The sequence below is a fragment of the Eutrigla gurnardus genome (genome assembly GCF_963514095.1).
Source record: "Eutrigla gurnardus genome assembly, chromosome: 14".
Lineage (NCBI taxonomy): Eukaryota > Metazoa > Chordata > Actinopteri > Perciformes > Triglidae > Eutrigla > Eutrigla gurnardus.
Genome location: NC_139937.1, coordinates 18,570,067 through 18,590,251, shown reverse-complemented (window position 1 = coordinate 18,590,251; position 20,185 = coordinate 18,570,067). Strand labels below are relative to the sequence as shown.

The 20,185-nt window shown below is 43.7% G+C and overlaps 2 protein-coding genes across 3 annotated transcripts; both read left to right on the top strand.

The window, feature by feature from the left end:
* Window positions 1-2,076: 2,076 nt before the first annotated feature.
* selenbp1 (selenium binding protein 1) lies at window positions 2,077-10,231 on the top strand. Its single transcript, XM_084025985.1, has 12 exons — window positions 2,077-2,292; window positions 3,867-3,920; window positions 4,772-4,884; window positions 5,154-5,339; window positions 6,369-6,489; window positions 6,704-6,886; window positions 7,077-7,258; window positions 7,399-7,477; window positions 7,564-7,685; window positions 7,767-7,853; window positions 8,545-8,663; window positions 9,138-10,231. The coding sequence occupies exons 1-12, from the start codon at window positions 2,289-2,291 to the stop codon at window positions 9,298-9,300; spliced, it is 1,413 nt and encodes a 470-aa protein (XP_083882111.1). The 5' UTR covers window positions 2,077-2,288; the 3' UTR covers window positions 9,301-10,231.
* A 235-nt stretch (window positions 10,232-10,466) lies between these two features.
* pi4kb (phosphatidylinositol 4-kinase, catalytic, beta) lies at window positions 10,467-19,035 on the top strand. 2 transcript variants are annotated; one of them, XM_084025977.1, is made up of 13 exons: window positions 10,467-10,559; window positions 12,261-12,942; window positions 13,224-13,589; window positions 14,055-14,099; window positions 15,430-15,657; window positions 15,928-16,155; window positions 16,260-16,369; window positions 16,791-16,895; window positions 17,124-17,247; window positions 17,449-17,714; window positions 17,796-17,928; window positions 18,071-18,191; window positions 18,264-19,035. In XM_084025977.1, the coding sequence occupies exons 2-13, from the start codon at window positions 12,283-12,285 to the stop codon at window positions 18,443-18,445; spliced, it is 2,568 nt and encodes an 855-aa protein (XP_083882103.1). In that variant the 5' UTR covers window positions 10,467-10,559; window positions 12,261-12,282; the 3' UTR covers window positions 18,446-19,035. The 2 variants fall into 2 exon arrangements, with proteins under 2 accessions (XP_083882103.1, XP_083882104.1); XM_084025978.1 differs by lacking the exon at window positions 14,055-14,099.
* Window positions 19,036-20,185: the final 1,150 nt, after the last annotated feature.

Genomic DNA, 20,185 nt, shown 5'->3' with positions numbered 1-20,185 from the left:
CGCGCCCCCTCAGACACCTGCAGCTCTCGTCGGCGTGATAAGTCAAGTCAAGCCAAGACCATCCCGAACAAGCCTATCGTTGAAGTGACCCTGAAAAACCAGGGTTAAACAGTGTCATGTATACATTAGTATGATGGCTTCCATCCTATATTCCCCAGGCAGTGTGCATCTGTCAATCAAGTCCAACCTGTTTGTCAATTCATGAAAGATAACATTCCATTTCCACATTCCAAATCAACATTTTTCATGCTATGTAATTTTTTATAATAGATGTATGGGTTCAGTATACGGTTCCCTCCAGTCATACAGATTATGGGTGTGTTCTGTGTGTACAGATGCTGCGGATACCTCCCATAGACATTGCTATACTTGCATTCATCAACATTGGGGGGAAAAAAGTACCAGAATTGGATTTAGTGCAGAGGATCTTGAGCTGCCCACAAAATCTCCCGACCTCAGCAAGACCAGCCGAACCGAACGCCACTGAAAGCGATGTGACTGCTGCAGGCAAAGAGGGAAGGGAGTAGAGACGGGCGCAAAATCAATGAAATGTTATTTATTGTGTCATATTACAACAAAAGTGATCTCAGGACACTTTACACATAGAGAACTAGAACACGCTCATAATTCTCAAAGTCAATTCATTTCAGCAAAGCAGGTCATGTTAGGATCCAAGATCATTCCACTACCCAGCCTTCTCCTTTTTTACAGCTTCTTCATAACATGCCAGCTCAAGGCAAGTCAAACTTTATTTGGATAGCACTATGAAAATAACAGTGATTAGTGTTCTGGGGTTTAATGCATGGGTGTGAACTCCAATCTGTAGTATGTAACTAGCCACAAACTGACTGCAATCAGTAGTTAAGTTGTCCTCTGTGTGCATGTGGGTATGCTGGAGCTGCTGATAAAACACCATTAAATATCACACGTTGTGGCCTATCCATTAAATCCACTACACAAATCAGTAGATTTAGATTTTGTGACCATTTTATGAACTGCCGTGAGACTGTGTTGTTTCTCCAGTGATGTGATCATGACGCTGTGTTTCAAGAATGCTTGAAATGTTTATGTTTTTTTTTGTAATATAAACTTGTAACTGACCTAAAGGTTGAGTTCACTCTCTTTCCGAAACGGAACACTCAGTATCCCTCTTCTCGGGGGTTAAAGAAACTCAGAGTTTCAGAAAAAAATGCATTCTGGAACACACCACTGAACTGCATTCTGGAACTGGACAAAAAGTATTGTCTCGAAAAAGGACATATATCCATCTGGAGCAGAGGAGAAGAAATGAAAGAAATCAGAAGACAAAGGTATCATTTTTTATGTCCTCATATTACCATTTATATTAATATCAACAACATTAGCCGTCAGATTATTTACAGTGATGTCATAAACAAATTTTCCAGCAGAAAAGCCAAAAGTATGAAACACAGATTCTGATGGTTAAGTGGGAAAAGTGTAGGTCATTTCTGAGAAGTAGAAATAAGAATAGCAGGCCCAAGTATCTAGATTAAAGTATATTATTTTGAATTTTTCTATTTTTTTTTCCTGAACCTTTTACGCATAGGCTACTCAAAATAAATTATTGCATTCCAACTTTCTAAACTTTGCATTTATGTTTTATATGAGAACAAAGGGCTGGCACTGTTAGTGAGGTACTGTTTTAAGTAATTAATTGTCAGTAATTGCACAGACTTTCTGCACCTGTCCTGTAATCATGTTGTCACTGTGTAAAGCACATTGTGTTACATTGATTTGTATGAAATGTGCTATAGAAATAAAGTTTGGTTTATTGATTGATAATTAGGTTTGATTAAATGTTCTACACTTTTGTTTTGCAAGCATTTCTTTTCACATCTGTATTTTTAAAAAACATTTTTTATTGAAGAATAAGTACACAGCACTGAGGAGGCCCCGGATCAAATCCTGTTTAAGGCCGCATGAAGCCTTCGGCTGGCCCTGTTCAGATCCATGGGGCTGAAGTTGTTTTACTCCATCTAATCTAAATACACCGCTCTGCTGTTTGAGTTTGGCCACTTGCTGCAAACTCCGCCCCTTTTGGACGAGCTTCCAGACTGAGCTACCCTGGTTCGCACTTGATAAATATCGTCGGAGGATATTTCGCACTTTGTCAGTGTATTTATCGACTGGTGCAGTACGGAGGAAACATATTGCTGTTTGCGTTGAACAGTAAAGTCTGCAGTCTTTTGCAGGATCGCGTTTAAGCAGTTAACCATTAAGTCCGTGGAGCAGGACGTGCAGGATTGGACCAGACCAGCAGCTCAAACATGGGTGAGCTGAATTCTCCTCTTAACTGTTGGTGACCTTTGTCCTGTTTCACAAAGTAAAGCATTTAAATATGCACATTTTCTCTTCGGTGCTGCTGCTTATTTGAGAAACTTAGACAATCTAACTTTAAGACATATATTAAAAGTTTTATGTATACTTTTCTCTTCATGCTGAGTTGTTGTTTTTACTGTTCGGAACTGGCAGAAGACTCACTTTTGATCCTTTTTTAAATTATAGATATAATCTAAACTGGGTTTTTAATAGTTAAGTTTGAAGCAAAAAAAAAAGCAATTTTCTTTTTTACAGAAATTGAAAAGGTGATTATTGTAGAAATAAACTAAAACCAAAGAGAATGAAAAGAAGGTTAAGTCTTGTAAATTAAAAAATAAATAAATCTCTTTTAGGCTCTAATTATGCTCTTATTTTCGGAATAAAAATGTTCCGTTTAACCAGCTGAGGTTACATGTCATAACGCACGCGCGGAGGTCTGTTGAAAGTAACTGTACAGTTATTTATTAAGCCATAAACTCCGGTTGACTCCGGTTGGAAGAAAAAAACACATCTAACACAGGATCGTAAATATACTGTCGGATTTTGTAAAAGTGACTCAAGTGTAGGCTTATATATAGGCCTATATAGCCTATATATAAGCCTATATACACTCACCAGCCACTTTATTAGGTACACCTTACCAACTGTTCATTAACGCAAGTTTCTAATCAGCCAATCACATGGCAGCAACTCAATGCATTTAGGCATGTAGACATGGTCAAGACGATCTGCTGCGGTTCAAACCGAGCATCAGAATGGGGAAGAAAGGTGATTTAAGTGACTTTGAACGTGGCATGGTTGTTGGTTTCCGAAAAAGAGAAAATATCCAGTGAGCGGCAGTTCTGCGGGCGCAAATGCCTTGTTGATGCCAAGGTGTACACCGTGCTAGTACCGGGTTAATAAAGTGGACGGTGTGTGCATATTTCCCTTCAATTAATCGACGGATCATCAGCTCAAAAAGCTGCAGGAAAAACAGGATCTGCTGCATTAAACGGCAGGCTGTGTGTGAGTGTGTGCGTATGCGTGCGCGTGTGTGTGTGCTTGTGCGTGTGTGTGTGTGTGTGTGTGTGTGTGTGTGTGTGTGTGTGTGTGTGTGTGCGTGCTTGTGCGAGCGTGTGTGTGTGTGTGTGTGTGTGTGTGTGTGTGCGTGCTTGTGCGAGCGTGTGTGTGTGTGTGTGTGTGTGTGTGTGTGCGCGTGCTTGTGCGAGCCTGTGTGTGCCTGTTTATATAACACTGTGACACTAGTGGAGGTCACATTAGTTCACAAAAGTTGTATTTTTTTCACAGCTGCATATGATTTTTAAGGAACCTCCCAATTATAATTGATCACTTGAAAACATTCTGTCTGTGTATAAAACTAGAGCACTGATTATTAGTATAATTAGTGTTTTTTTTGCTCCTGGGTGATGTTGGGGCTTTGACAATGTATTAACTCTTTCCTGCTCAGTGTGTCAAGTATTCTGAGATGTGATATGACAATTTAAACAATTACATTTCATTTATTTACGCTTGTTGTGTTTAATTAGCCTGCTGTTCAGGATGTGGCCCAGGATACGCCAGCCCTATGGATGCCATGAAAGGTGGGTCTGTATGATCATGATTATTAATTATGATTTATTATTTTTTTGAGAGGCTAAGGATGCTGGAAAAGTTGCGAGAAATTGGCAAACAGTTCAGAACTCGTGAAAATGGCAACGTTCTGCTGCAGTTGTTCTCCATAGCACCCCCAAACGCACACGCCAGGGTTGGCATAATGTTCCTTTCACGAAATTAGGTTTCTCTCATCTCATCATTTCTCTCATCTTCGTGAAAATGAACACATTTTATTTTTTGTCCCATAGGAAGTCAGTCTTGTTGTATTTTGTGTTTAATTTAACAAACACATTTAAAGGACTTGAAGTTGCACAAAAACAAATCCTGAAACTTCACGTCCGCAGGCAAACAAATCATTATTTTGCCGACGTGCACATGAATGTTTCTCTCTAACTTGTGCGACAAACTGGATGAACTCAAGCTACTAGTGAGGCGGAAGAGAGACTTTGGCAGGATTCCCGCTGTTAACATTCTACTGAACAACGTAGGAAGCACCACGCCAGCTGGCTGACGACATACTGAAAGTGGAGCGGGCTAACCTTTTTTTATTGAACACTTTGGATCAGCGTTGCCGTGGCGAGGACAGCAATTTGCACGTTTGGCTGTGGCACAGGAGGCTGTTGTAACTTGACTTTGGTTATAGTCAACAGGAACACACGACGAAGTGCAACTTGATGTGTGAATAATGTGTCCTCTAGTGCCGTATAGTGGACAGAATGTGGTAGAATGCCGAAAACACCCTCTTGAGTCCGGTGTCTTGCACACCTGCAGCAGTGAGCCGGTGTGCAGGTTGTACCTGACATGCTCGCTGCAGCGTTAATCGGTTTTCTTGTTGAAGGTCGCCGGGAGGAGATCGTCTACCTGCCTTGCATCTACCGCAACACCGACACCGTGAAACCTGACTACCTCGCCACCGTCGACGTCGACCCAAAGTCCTCCACCTACTGTCAGGTAGAACGTCTCATCCAATCCCGAACCTTCTGGTCAACCTTCTTCTTCTTCTGCTCCAATTTATTGTTCTTCAAATCAATCAGTCAAGCTCGTTGATTGACAGTTCATCAGTTTTTTTTTGGTATCTGCCCTGCAGGATTTAATTCCCTTTGCCACAACATCTTAAACTATCTTTTAAATATTACATTGCATGTGCTCTTCTCATTTCATTATTAATTAATTTTTTTACAAATGAAACCACACATTTAAAAAATCTCCCCTGACCTCAGGTCATCCACCGGTTGCCGATGCCGAACCTTGGTGACGAGCTGCATCACACCGGCTGGAACGCCTGCAGCAGCTGCTTCGACGATGCCAGCAAGAAGAGAAACCGTCTGATTCTCCCGGGACTCATCTCCTCCCGGATCTACGTGGTCGACGTCGGGACGAATCCCAGAGCGCCGCAGATCCACAAGGTACGGGCCGTAAAATCCACCGTAAATGGTTAATGAGACTGGCCCTGTGTTTCAAGACCTGTGTTGCCATGGCTACAGACCTCTCACCCCGTATAACGATGACTGAGGGGAAACTTCACTTCCTGTGTTTTTACAGCAGAGAGGCGAAACATTTCACTGTTATTACCCAAGCTGGATTCCCAATCCAGCGAATGCGGGGCCCCTCAAGGTTCACTGTGGTTTTGGTGGTTTCATAAATTACAAATTCATTGAATAAATCCATCATTGAAACACAAATTCCCAAGAGCTAGAGGAGGCTCCTGTCAAGGGGAGCCGGATGTATAGAGATTTGTGAGGATCGGGGGTTAACTGTGGGTTAGTGGCCATGAAAACTGCAGCTGTTTTCTTTCATGATATCATGCTCGCCACTCTTGTGATTGGCCAACCTCCTCGGACCATTCCCATAGCCAGATACCAGGAGTCGGGCTGCTGTGTTCAGAATGCAAACATGTCCGTCAGTCCCCTGAGTCACCGTGTAATCATTAAACCCAGTCTAATAAAACAGATGTGGCTGGTTGTGTGCCAAACCTGGAATGGTTTACAGTGTGAAGCAGCAGCAGGAGTCGTGCCCCAACGGTCAAAATTCCTTACTGCTCCTTTTATAATTCTGTGGTGATTATAGGATATGAAAACTTGTTACGCTTCCGATTATGATTATGATCATGTTGCTTCAGGTCTGTTTCAGCTTAAAGAATGAACTTGTCTAAAATTGTTTTTTATAAAATTCTAAATTCTGATTTTGTGTTTAACTTCTTCAGTGTTTAACTTCTCAGTATGCCGCTCTGCTGACAGTAGCCCATGTTTGTGGTTTGTCAGATGCTGTAAACACGGCCACATTTATGTGAACGCACTCACAGCCAGACTGCTAAACCCTGGTGGATTTTCTGCGGTGGACTAATGTGGATAAACTGCAGCTGGAGTTCTGTAAACTGTACAAAAGTGAAGAGAACTTACAGGGTTGTGGTCATGTTGTTGTTGTTGTGTCTTCAGATGGTGGAGCCTGACGATCTGCACTCTAAGTGTGGCCTGGCGAACCCTCACACCACCCACTGTCTGGGCAACGGTCAGATCATGATCAGCTGTATGGGGGACCCGTCCGGCAACGGCAAAGGTGAGGCAACCAGCAAACTGGATCATACATGCTCATATTCTATAGACAGAAATAATGTACCTCAACGTGAGGGAGTTGAAATCAACAGTGGGACATTTCATTAAAAAAAAAAGAGTTGAACCAGCTCTGTACACTGGGTGACAAAGCTTCTCTGTTGATTGCTGCCGTAGCGGCATCTAGTGGGCGGTTTCAGTGTTACACCTGCTCCCCTCAGGTGGTTTCGTCCTGCTGAACGGCGAGACGTTCGAGGTGGTCGGTAACTGGGAGCAGCCGGGTGACGCGGCGCCATTTGGATACGACTTCTGGTACCAGCCTCGACACAATGTGATGATCAGCACTGAATGGGGTGCACCCAAAGCTTGGTCTGGCGGTTTTAATCCCGCCCACGTCAAGGAAGGTGGGTCCGGAGGAGACGCCAATCTTTCTTAATAAAACCTTCCCTCCCGGAGTCTTTCTTTCCTTTTTAACTCTTTTATCGCCACGACCATTTTTTGATGTCACAGAAATTATGTGTGCGGAATATTAGTTCACCGTTGGACAAAAGCCAATCCTCAGTTCATACGAGTGCATCGTTGTTGGTGTCCTAGGACTCTACGGTAGATCCATCCATGTTTGGGACTGGACCACCCACAAGAAGCTGCAGACTCTTGATCTGGGTGATGACGGTGCTATTCCCCTCGAGATCCGGTTCCTCCATGACCCCGATGCCACTGAGGGCTACGTGGGGTGTGCCCTTCGGTCTGTAGTCTTCAGATTCTACAAAACACCGGTGAGTATGGAGGGTTCTAGATCCAAGTAACGGTATATTAAGCACCACAGGGCTCCAGAACCGAGAGACCAGACTTGGTTCGGAACCTGGTTTGGACTTTCAGGTGTAGAAACGCCCTGTCTGGTTGTGTGTGCCTTCAGGAAGGTGACTGGGCTGCAGAGAAGGTGTTGAGTGTTCCCAGTAAGAAGGTAGAGGGATGGGTGCTGCCTGAGATGCCTGGTGAGTCTGTCTGTCTGACTGGATTCCCGTCTGTCTGTCTCACCGGCTCCTTGTCTGTCTGACTGGTTTCCTGTCTGTCTGTGCAGGTCTGATCACCGACATCCTGATCTCGTTGGACGACCGTTATCTCTACTTCTGTAATTGGCTCCACGGTGACATCAGACAATATGACATCACAGACAGGAAGCACCCACGATTGACTGGGCAGGTCTGAGCGTTGTTACACCTGTCCAGTGACGACCAGGCGAAAACTCGGAAGTGAGACAGCTAACCTGTCTGTCTGTTTCAGGTGTTTCTGGGAGGAAGTATCGTCAGCGACGGTCCGGTCAAAGTCCTGGATGAGCCGGGGAAACAGCCGCCGCCCCGCATCATCCAGGTACCACAGACAGGTGGAGGGGAGACATGGAGCTCTATCCTCGGCTGGGCTTTATTTATTACAGTTTTTCACGATTGCTAACACACATTTGTTGCCTTTTCTCCAATTTGTAAACACAAAACATAGTTTTCAAACTACATACACAAAACCTTGGATTCTTCCGGGCAAATAAAAAAAAAAAAAACATCAAAATGATTATTATCTTTGCTCAGAATCAAACACTGTTTTAACAGTTCTGTTCTTGGTCTTCCTCTTCGTCCTCCTCCTCCTCGTCGTCCGCCACGTCTCACACCCACTCTTCCTCCTCGGCCTCTCAGATTGTCGCCATCCATCTTTGATATTAACCTTCAACTCACTTGTGCACTCTGACCTGCTTCATCACATCTTTAGCAACAGGTGTTTTCAGGTTTGAGTCGTTGCCCCCTGTGGTCACCACCATGCATCACAGTTTGAAGTGTGTTTTAGGGAGTGGGAATGTGCTAAAAGAGTGAATGAGGTCTGCAAAGTGTTCCATAACTGGGTAAAATAGTTTTGCCAAAAGAGTGATCAGTTCAATAAATTGGTTTATAGAACTGACCCGTCTCATTGAGACTGGGATTTAGTGTTTTAGCAATTGTGAAATACTATATTTATTTATTTATTGATCTTCCTGATTGGTTACTGATCTGTCTGTGTCTCCACCTGTCTGCAGGGGAAGCGTGTCACTGGAAGTCCACAGATGATACAGTTGAGTTTAGACGGTCGGAGACTTTATGTGACGACGTCGCTTTATAGCGGCTGGGACAAACAGTTCTACCCCGACATGATCAAGTGAGTACTCGCAGTTCTACTGCAATATTCCACTAATGCTGATACTGATCATATACTATAAAATACACTATGACACCCGATCAAATCCACATATTTTTGGCCCGCCCATGCTGATGAGTTGATATGTGGTAAAAGTATGTTGACACCTGATCACAGCATAAAACACCAGCGAGAACGTTGTTCATGTTGAGGACATTGTAGACCCTACAGTCAAAACGGTTCTGGTCTAGGTATCAAAGAACATGGCCAGAAATATGTGGACAGATGAGCACGTTGAAACAGGAAAAGGCCTTCCCTTTCCCCAATATTTAGTTAAAATACTATAATCATATGATGATTTATTCATTTGTGGGATTTTAATGTGAGAAATGAAAGGATTCATATTCACAGAGACCCAGAACAAAATGTCCCACAGTGATGTCTGCATACTTTTGTCCGGTTTGAAATGTATATTCCGTCCGTCTGTCGATGCAGGGAGGGCTCAGTGATGATGCAGATCGATGTGGACTCGGTTAACGGAGGCCTCTCCCTGAATGAAAGCTTCCTGGTGGATTTTGGGAAAGAACCCGATGGTCCGGCTCTCGCTCACGAGATGAGATATCCCGGAGGAGATTGTACGTCTGACATCTGGCTGTAGAAACACGTCCAAATCTAAAGCCATGACATGAATACAGGAAGAGAAGTAGGACACTTCTTAACTGTTCATGTTTCAGAAGTCAAAGATTTAACAAACAATCAAACTTTATTTGTGCTTTATGCAACTATCCCTGCTGAACAGCTACTACTTTACTCAGATGAGGAGCTAACACTTGTTTCTTCTTTACGCTCTTACTTTATCGGCAATGATATATTGTGATTTCTTTCTTTCCACAAATGTACTTGTAAGTCGTTTTGGAAAAGCGTCTGCTAAATGCCCTGAATGCAAATGGAAATACTTTACTATGAACTTATATTGTTGGAGAAGCGGGAAATGATCAATAAAATGCACTTGATGTCGTCTGAACTAACCGATTCAGACATGAAGGATTTTTTTAGAAGACATACAAACTACGGCATTAAATAGTAGATACATTTTTTTTTTAAAGCACTGTGAGAAATGGAAGAAATGGCCCAAAAAGACCAACTCAAGAGACCACCTCAGACCTCACACAGAGACCAGGTCCATTAATAATTTAGTGTGATATTGTTTTTCATTAAATTATTACAAATTTGGTGTCATATTCAGAATTTGGTGTCATATTATTCCTAATTTTGTGTCACATTATCAATCATTTAGTTTCGTGGTGGCTTGTTTCCTTTCGTTCAGCTGTATGTGAAGTGTGTTTATCAAATTTGTACTTTAAATCATAAGGTGATTGAGACATTTTTTCTTTTAACCATTATAACGTGGTTCATATATATAAGAGAAACCTGACTTTCTACAAATGTGTCATGGCAATTAGCAAAAATGAAGAAACTGTAACAGGAAAGTCACGGATAGGCAGATCCTAAAATCTATGTAAGAACGTGGTCTTTGAGAATGCTTATGCTCTGTACAATGGTGCCCTTCATATATGAATAAACATATGTCTGCCTATGTTCATTTGTTGGTCGTGAGAACTTAAACTTAATTATTTTATAAGCATAAAAAAGACACCTTGAATCTCAAGTTATAAAGTTTCCTGTGAGTGGGTTCGGTTCCGGCTGTATATCCGATTCCTCTCATGTCCAACAGGTGGTGCTACTGTATTGGGAACCGACGGGTAAATCAGCAGCAGAAGAAGAAGAAAGGAGCAGCTGGCGACCAGCGCCCCCTGTTGGGGGATATTTGTTGTTGACATGACGATCAGAGAGTATCAATGGAGGAGACTAACTGGATATAAAACATTATTTCAAACCAACTGAAACTGTCACCTGGTAAGACTGACTCACTAGTAAACACACAGACACGTCACCGCGCCTACAGGGATAACCTGTGACTGTGACGGAACTACCGTTAGCTTAGCATATATATTGCGTTAGCAACAGTTGGCCTGATGTCTGCCAGCTAATGCTAATGGTAACGTTAACGGACCTGTTAAATCGCGAGCTAACAATCCGCAGTGGATGGGGATTTGCTTTAGCTTGTATTGTTAGCTTCTGTGTGTTCAGTTTATTCTCCAAGCTAACCCGCTACGGGGCGATGCTAATTAGCTGGCTAACGGTAACTGCGTCTTTACTAAAGTTTCTATACACGACGCTAAGCTAACAGAATGTTGATAACAGTGTATGCTAATGCCAACACCGCGCTATCCGTGAATAAAAAGCTAACTGAACTAAATGTTCTGTCTGAGTTAGCACTGTGCTAAACTCGGCTACAATCAGCTGACTCCTGGTCCGTCGGGCAACGTGATGATAGAGCAAACTGTTCCTTTTAAATTGTTGCTGTTTGTATAATGAAACCGGAGGGGGGAGAAGTGTTATCCTATTTTACTGCTGTAAAAGTGATAATACCGCAGTGTAGAAATACTCTGTAGCAAGTAAAAGTTCGTGTAAGTATAAGTACAAAAGTACAAGGGGGATGCGGGGTAGAGCGGATCGCCATCTCATTGGAAGATCGGTGGATCGATTCCTGTTTGTATCGGCTGATAACAAACTGAAGGAAATACAAATTCATACAGTTTGTCCACGAGAGGAAGCTTACTTTTACTGATTTGGGACACTATGAAGTCAATTATTGACATACATTCATTAATGAATTATTAAAACATGGTCAGTAGTCAACCACTGTCAACTAATGGCTGATCCCAGATCTGTTCACATATCTGTCTGGATGGTTTTACTCTGTTCCTTTCTCTGTAATCTGTAATCTGCTCAGTGGGATTGAAGCCTGTCTGAGCGGAACACGCATGCAGTGAAGCAGCTGCTGTCAGGGCTGCCTTTAGTAGGTTTCCTCAGGGTTTACATCAGTAGACGGCTCAGCTCCTGTTATTTGACCTCATTATGATATTGTGTCCTCAAGCATGATCGGAAAACTGAGAGACACCAGGGGATGCCCTCATTTCCTCTCTTCACGTCGCGAGGGATGCTACGAGAGATTTGACAAATTGAGTGTCCTTTTAAAAAAATGACAAAATATACTTGTTTAATTGTATATTTAAAAAGTGTGAAGCATAACAAATGTTTGTATGAAAACTACTATACAAATAAATAGGAACACACACATCGATATAGTATAGTATTGCAGTATTTTGCGTGGCAATATTGTATCAATACATAGATGCCAAATATCAGTCAAGGTGATATCATATTGTGGGCCCCAACCTTAATATGCATATCGATTATATACACATAAACACATAATAGTCAGCTGTTTGCTCTTGTAAACATCATGTCAGGATTATATAGCCACATATATAGCCACATTCAGAGATGAAACAGAACTAATGTCAGGTGAAAAGTTATTAAGGAAGAACAGAGCCATATAAGGTGCTGCACAAATAAGGGCAGACATTTTGGTCATTATATCCTGTCAGTATATAAAAACAAAACATTTTACATCCGTCCTGTCATGGTTTGATGTTATTCCAGCTGTGTGTCCCGACTTCTTGTCTTGACCTTTCTTCTCTTTCATTGGAGGAGGCGGAGCTTCCCAGTGGTTATGATGGAGGACACAGAGCTGGAGCTTTCCCCCGCCCCCTCTGACCACAACAGTCCCTCCCCCTCCCTCTCCTCCTCCCCCTCCCTGTCCCTTCCCTCCACGCCGTCGTCCTCCTACGGCCCCCCCCAAGCCGTCACTCCCCCCCTGGGTGTGATCAGTGAGGGCGTGGGGGAGCTCAGCTTGGTGATCGATGCCGAGGTGGCCCACCGGGCTTGTCAGGAGGTGCTGCAGAAGGTGAAGCTGACTCAGGTGGACGGTGAGGATGATACCAACCTGCAGAATGGGACGGAGCCAGAGCAGGAGCCCCCCACTCCCTCTGCCGTGGCTGTGAGTAATGTGGTGAAACCACTGAAGATCCGAGAGGAGGCAGTGGACGACCCAGAGGGCCTCGCCCCCGGGTCCGTGAAGAGCGCCCGGCGGCGGCAGAGACACAATCCCTCCAAACAGTCGTGGTTGCTCCGCCTGTTTGAGTCCAAACTGTTCGACGTTTCCATGGCAATCTCTTACCTGCACAACTCGAAGGAGCCCGGTGTCCAGGCTTACATCGGGAACCGGCTCTTCAGCTTCCCCCACGAGGAGGTGGACTTCTACCTGCCGCAGCTGCTCAACATGTACATCCACATGGACGAGGATGTCGGGGACGCCATCAAGCCATATGTGGTGAGTGTTGTGTTAAAGGGAAGCTGTGTCCTCCTGCTCTCGCTGGTCACCTATACGGTGTTTTAAGACAGCCGAATTCATAGTATAGTTTCTTTTGTCAGCCAATTGAACGAGTATGAAATACTTAATTAATGATTTAATGACAGCCCATAATATCTTTCTGTGAACCTGTGGGCATGTGATCTAGGGATGCACTAATACCTATTTTTCAGACACAGCAATCAAAAAAATGTTCTCTTGTGGCTCTACTGTGACCTTTCACCCCTGTGTGTTGCGTTCAGGTGCACCGTTGCAGGCAGAGCATCTCCTTCAGCCTGCAGTGTGCCTGGCTGTTGGGAGCTTACTCCTCTGACATGCACATCTCCACCCAGCGTCACTCTCGAGGGACCAAGCTAAGGAAGCTCATCCTGTCCGATGAACTCAAACCTTCGGGGGCTCGAGCTCGCAGGGACCCTCTGATGCTAACGCCTTTCTGTCCCGTGGCGTCGCCCACCGTCGGCCCCGGGCCCCTAGGAGGGGAGCACAGCCTGTCGCCCTCCAAACGCACACATCAGCGCTCCAAGTCCGACGCAACAGTCAGCATCAGTCTGAGCAGTAACCTGAAGAGGACGGCCAGTAACCCGAAGGTGGAGAGCAGCCAGGATGAGGTAACGAGCTATTAAACTCACTGGAACTTCTTTCATGGTTTAGGTACATTTGTAGAACTGGACCTGAGATAAGAGATCACGTCTTTGTCGTCCCAGCCTAAATAATCACAAAAACATTCACCGGAGAAAACATCACACGTGGACTACGTGAGGCTTTGGCCAGCTGGCGTTTGCAGGAGAGAATTATTCCATTTCTTTATTCAGTGAACATAGACTATTCAGTGTTTGGGGTCTATATTAGCAGTTTTCCTATTAAAAGCAGAAAGACATAGAACTCAAAGAAGACAGAGCGCTCCGTAAAAAAAGACTATGCGCTCTCTCCTCATGGGAATAATTAAATATAAACGCCGGTGCTCAGAAAACGACGCTGTGGACACAGGCTCTAAGTCAAAGTTAATGAAAACCAACAAAAGAAGTGAATGTGAGTCCACGTCCTCTAAACCGACTGACCTCTGATCTCCTCAGGACAGCAGCTCCAGCTCAGACAGTCTGGCGTTTAAGACTCGTCCCGTAAGTCCACCACCGTAGTCATGTTCTCCTTCCAGGGTGCATTGTGGGAAACTAAGTCTGTGCTGGAGGGTTCTGAATTGTGATTCTGGTTCAGTGTGAGGTGAAGTCCCAGACGTTCAGCTCAGGTGTAAAAAAAAAAAAAATAGACACATCTGAAGGAGCTGCGCATCTACGGCCTTGATTTTGCATCGAATCAGCTGTTTGATATTGTGGGTGAACCAATCGGGATGCAGAGATGGTTTCTGTCGTCATGTTTCCTCTCAGATTCACTCTGTGTTTGTGTGTCAGGTCTGTACATCATTAATAACCCTTTAACAGCAATTATTGATGTTATCGGCACAATAAAATCGACTTTACATTGAATATTAATGTGCAGTATTAGAGGTGTAACATACTCCACAGGTAATCCAGCAGACAAATTAAATGCATATGGATTACGGATGTTAGTTTGGGTTAACTTCTTTATACTGGAAAGTATTCGGTCCATTATTGAGAAAAAAAACCCTGCAAAATGATGTGAAGTAAAGGGACTTTCCTTTTCCTCCAGAGCTCCACTGACTCAACGAGCTTTGGCGCTGCAGTTATACCACATCCAATGTTGATGCCTCGTGTTGTAAATGCCTTTCATGCATATCACGAACACTCAACTATCACTCAACAAACACTCAGAGAACACGAAAGGAACGCTCGTGGAACACTTTTCCAGAAGGCAGCAGGACACGACTATAAATAAGTATTATAGAAACAATAATAGAACCAATAGAAACAAACAAATCTGACACACAAACATGAAAACTTTACCTGTTGCTTCACCTGTCTCTCTCTCTGAGGTGATGGTCATAGAGACTTTAACCATCAACAATCTGTCTCTCTCTCCCCCCCTGTCTATCTGTCTCTCTCCCTGCCTGTCTGTCTCTCTCCTCACCTCTCTCTCCCTATCTGTCTATCTCTTTGCCTGTCTCTCTCCCTGTCTGTCTCTGTCGTTCTCTGTCTGTCTCTCTCCCTGTCTGTCTCTGTCGTTCTCTGCCTGTCTCTCTCCCTGTCCATCCCTTTCCTTCTCTGTCTGTCTCTCTCCCTGTTCATCTCTCTCTCTGCCTGTCTCTCTCCCTGTCTGTCTCTGTCGTTCTCTGTCTGTCTCTCTCCCTGTTCATCTCTCTCCTTGCCTGTCTCTCTCCCTGTCTGTGTCTGTCGTTCTCTGCCTGTCTCTCTCCCTGTCCATCCCTTTCCTTCTCTGTCTGTCTCTCTCCCTGTTCATCTCTCTCTCTGCCTGTCTCTCTCCCTGTCTGTCTCTGTCCTTCTCTGTCTGTGTCTCTCCCCGACTGTCTTGCAGCCGGTGCGTCTCGCTCCTCAGAGGGAGTTCATCAAGTCTCTGATGGGGATCGGTAAGCGTCTGGCCACGCTGCCCACCAAGGAGCAGAAGACTCAGCGGCTCATCTCAGAGCTTTCGCTGCTCAACCACAAACTGCCGGCTCGGGTCTGGCTGCCCACCTCCGCCTACGACCACCATGTGGTCCGGGTGCCGCACACACAGGCCGTCGTGTTGAACTCCAAAGACAAGGTTCGACGCACTCACCTGCACTGCTCAAACACAGATCAATCTGTCCATTTAGGTTGGTGAATCAGCTTCACCTGCTTTGGTGCAAATGAATGTGACCACAGGTGCAATGGAGAGTCAAAAGCAAGACAACCCATTAAAAAGGAGTGGTTTTGCTTGTGGTGGCCACAGAAAATGTCTCTTTATAACATGAAGATATACATGTATGTGTGTATATATGTGTGTTATTAATACAGACACAACATGACATCACATACTTCTGTGACCCCTCAGGCTCCGTATCTGATCTACGTGGAGGTTCTTGAGTGTGAGAACTTTGAGACCTCCAGTGTTCCGATCCGGATCCCGGAGAACCGGATCAGGAGCACTCGTTCCGTGGAGAACCTTCTGGACTGTGGCATGACGGCGGATCAGAGAGCCGGCAGCTTTTCCACAGTCCCCAACTACGACAACGATGACGAGGCCTGGTCTGTGGACGACATCGGAGAGCTGCAGGTGGAGGTGACAGGCTGGAAAACTGAGCAATGCACTTTGAAATTAATTTAAATGCCCTGGTGGAAGAGAACAAAAGGTTTGACTGTCTTGTCTGTCCTTCCTTCCTGCAGCTTCCAGAGATCCACACCAACAGCTGTGATAACATCAGTCAGTTCTCAGTGGACAGCATCACCAGTCTGGAGAGCAAAGAGCCAGTGTTCATCGCTGCTGGAGACATCAGGTCCATATTCAAACAGTACATACACTACACACCCTGTTGCCAGGTGCTTTCACACCAGTATTCATGTCAATTTATTCAAGAAAAATGTATGCATTGTTGAATTTAATTCCAGTCCGGTTCCTGTTCACAAAGACTTTTTACAAATGAACCAAGAGGAGTCAACGGGAGGCTATACAGATTGACATGGAACTAGTTGATTGGACAGTTTTTCTGATGCCACTTGGAGAAAAATTGGATTAACTGATAATTAGTGTTGCCACAACACCAAAATTGTGACTTTGATATGATACCCTGCAAAAAGAGCAGTTGACACTGATTCACCATCACACGTGCTTCCTAAATGGAAAGGCTTCCTGTAGTTTAACTGGTGTTAGATTGTGACGATGAAGTGTTCCCTTGCTGTCTTCCCTGCACGTTATAGGCGGCGTCTGTCGGAGCAGCTGGCTCAGGCCCCTACCACGTTTAAACGGGACCCTGAGGACCCGTCAGCGGTGGCTCTTAAGGAGCCCTGGGAGGAGAAGGTCCGGTAAGTAGAGCTCAGAATGGAGGTATAGAAAGTACAGCGGCATCCATTTTGTGTATGCCGCTGTATAGTATATATTTTTGGATATTTTTCTGTACATTCCTGACCATAGAGTATATTTATCTGTGGTTTATATTTTACTGTATACATTCTATATACAGTAGAATGTATATTTTAATGTACATTTCTGACTTTAGTATACATTTCTTCTACTCTGCGTTTTCCCTGCAGGCGGATCAGAGAAGGATCTCCTTACGGTCACCTTCCTCACTGGAGGCTTCTGTCTGTAATTGTGAAATGTGGAGACGACCTGAGACAGGAGCTGCTCGCCTCTCAGGTGCTGCAGCAGCTCAAGGTAAACGCTGTGGCAGCATCAATATCACATGGTCAAAACACACCAATGAAACCTCCTTTCCTCTCCTCTTCCTTCAAACCTCTCCTCCCTCTCTTCTTCTTCAACTTGTTTGGAGAGACAGACATTATTAATGCCACTAAATTCATACGGTATATAATTATGTATAAAAGTAATGATAACTCTGTTCATCTCCTCCTGCAGTCTATCTGGGAACAGGAGCGTGTCCCCCTCTGGATAAAGCCCTATAAGATCCTGGTGCTGTCGTCGGACAGCGGGATGATTGAGCCAGTGATGAACGCCGTATCCCTCCACCAGGTGAAGAAACAGAGCCAGCTGTCTCTTCTGGACTACTTTCTGCAGGAACACGGAGCTCCGACCACCGAGGCGTACCTTTCTGCTCAGAGGAACTTTGTCCAGAGCTGCGCCGGATACAGCCTTATCTGTTACCTGCTGCAGGTCAAAGACAGGTGAGATGATGACGTCACATGTCCTGAGTGGTTCATTATTTTAACCCAATGGTGTCGTAACCTCTGACCCTGTCCTCTCAGGCACAACGGGAACATCCTATTGGACGCTGAAGGTCACATCATCCATATTGACTTTGGCTTCATCCTGTCCAGCTCTCCCAAAAACCTCGGCTTCGAAACGTCTGCCTTCAAACTCACCACAGAGTTTGTGGATGTGAGTTGGATTTTTTAGTTCAGTTAGTTTAATTAAGGGGTTCTTCTGGTGACTCTTGGGTTAGGGTTAGGTTTGTGTTTGTGGGAAAACGTTAATAGCTAACAGCAACTCGGTGTAAGGATATATGTCATGTGTGTCTCAGGTGATGGGCGGTCCAGACGGCGACATGTTCAACTACTACAAGATGCTGATGCTTCAGGGTCTGATAGGAGCCAGGAAACACATGGAGAGAGTGCTGCAGATAGTGGAGATCATGCAGCAAGGTAACATATACACACACACACACCCCAGATGCTTACATCGTCTGTACTGTACTGACATGTAATCCCCCCCAGGTACCCAACTACCATGTTTCCATGGCTCCAGCACTATGAGAGGCCTGAAGGAACGTTTCCACATGAGTCTGACGGAGGAGCAGCTACAGCTGCTGGTGGACCAGCTGGTAGACGGATCCATGAGGTCACTCACCACCAAATTGTACGACGGCTTCCAGTACCTCACCAATGGTATCATGTGACCTGCGTCATGTGACCCAGCCCTGCGTGTGTGCGTGTGAGCAGCTGTGAACAAATGAAGAGACTTTCTTCAGACTGATGATCCTCCTGTTTGATACCTCGACTGCAGAGTCCATGAGCCTCCCTCTGTTGGTCGTCCTCTGTTTCTTTTATTTTCTTATTCCAGCTTCTTCTTCTTTATTCCAGCTTCTTCTTCTTCTTCTTCTCTCCGTCTGTCGGTTGAATCTGGAAGAATTTTGTTTCCTGTTCGTCTTGTTTGGTTTCTACTCTCTTTTTTTCTTCTTTTTTCATCAGGGCAGATGTCCCTGATTGGCTGCTCAGCTGGACTCTTAGCCAATCAGAGATGAGCCCAGTTTTTAGTTTGAAGTGCAAACACTCAGCAGGTGGACAGTTTTTACAGGTAGAAAGAGTCTTATCAAGGTAACTGCAGCTGACGGAGGAGACTGTGCCATTGTTTAATGTCATGTTTTAGCCCTTTAACTAAATGTAAACCACTGATCCCAAACCAGTTTGTCCTCTGATCCATTAAACCAAACCAGTTTCATGTCTGATAATCAATCAAACATTGATTTTATTGTTTGATTTTAAACTTTCAGCCTGTCTGGATTCTTCCTTTTGTTTGTTGGAGTTGGTGTTGGAAGTCTACAAAATCCAAGAACTTATTTTTAGAACTTAAAGTAAAGCCTGGTGATAATACCCTGGAATTCAAAAGATAAATAGCAGAAACCGGTTAGAAGAAGGTATTTAAATAAACATTGTGTACATTCTGTGGAACAGAAAAGCATTTTCTTTCAAGTTTCTGTTCTGTAAATAATATAATAACAACTACAGCGAATCGTTCCCAGCTTCATTCATGACTCTGATCTCCGAATGCTAAACATCTCTTTTTGCACATCTAATTTATTATGTTTAAAGCTGGTATTTGTTAGAAGCCGAGAACGGCCAGCTTGCAATTTTTTTATGTCGTTATCGCGAGATAACGAGTTATTATGTCGCTATAACAAGTTGTTATCTGAGATAATGAGTTATTATTTCATTATAACAAGTTATCTTGAGATAACAAAGCTAATTTTCTCTAGTAATGAAATAACTTGTAATAACAAAATAAAAACTTGTTATCACGAGAGAACAAAAAGTTGTTTCCTCTTATAATTTATCATATTTAGCAACATCAGAGATCAGGAGAGCCATGCCAGCATAGATGGGATGTTGACAGCAGTGGTTGAAAGTGTCAGGAGGAAGTATTGAGTGTATTTTAATCAATTGGACAAACTGCTTTGTGTCTTTCCATTCAATATAAGCATCCCAGGGCCAAATGTTATGTACCATTTGTTGATTAACAGGTATAATAAAACGATATGACAATTTTACCTAAATGTCTAACAGGATGAAATGATGAAGTGAAATTATATTTTGGACAGACATGGATATAAAATCTAACTTGATTGATCAGCGGCGGGATACAACTGTGAATCTAATTATTCTGGAACTTTCTGTGGGAATAATATCATTTACAGCAAATAAAACTAAATAGATATCCTGGAATTCAAAAGAAAGAAATCAGACATCTTTGACACTATATTAGTGTTTAATATCTTAAAATAAAACTGAATATACAAAATATATAATATATAAAACTTAAGAAAATATAAATAAGAAATATAAATAAATAAATATCAATTTGTCACCTACAGCTGACAATAAAACACATTATAAATATAAGTAAATATACAAAGAGAGAG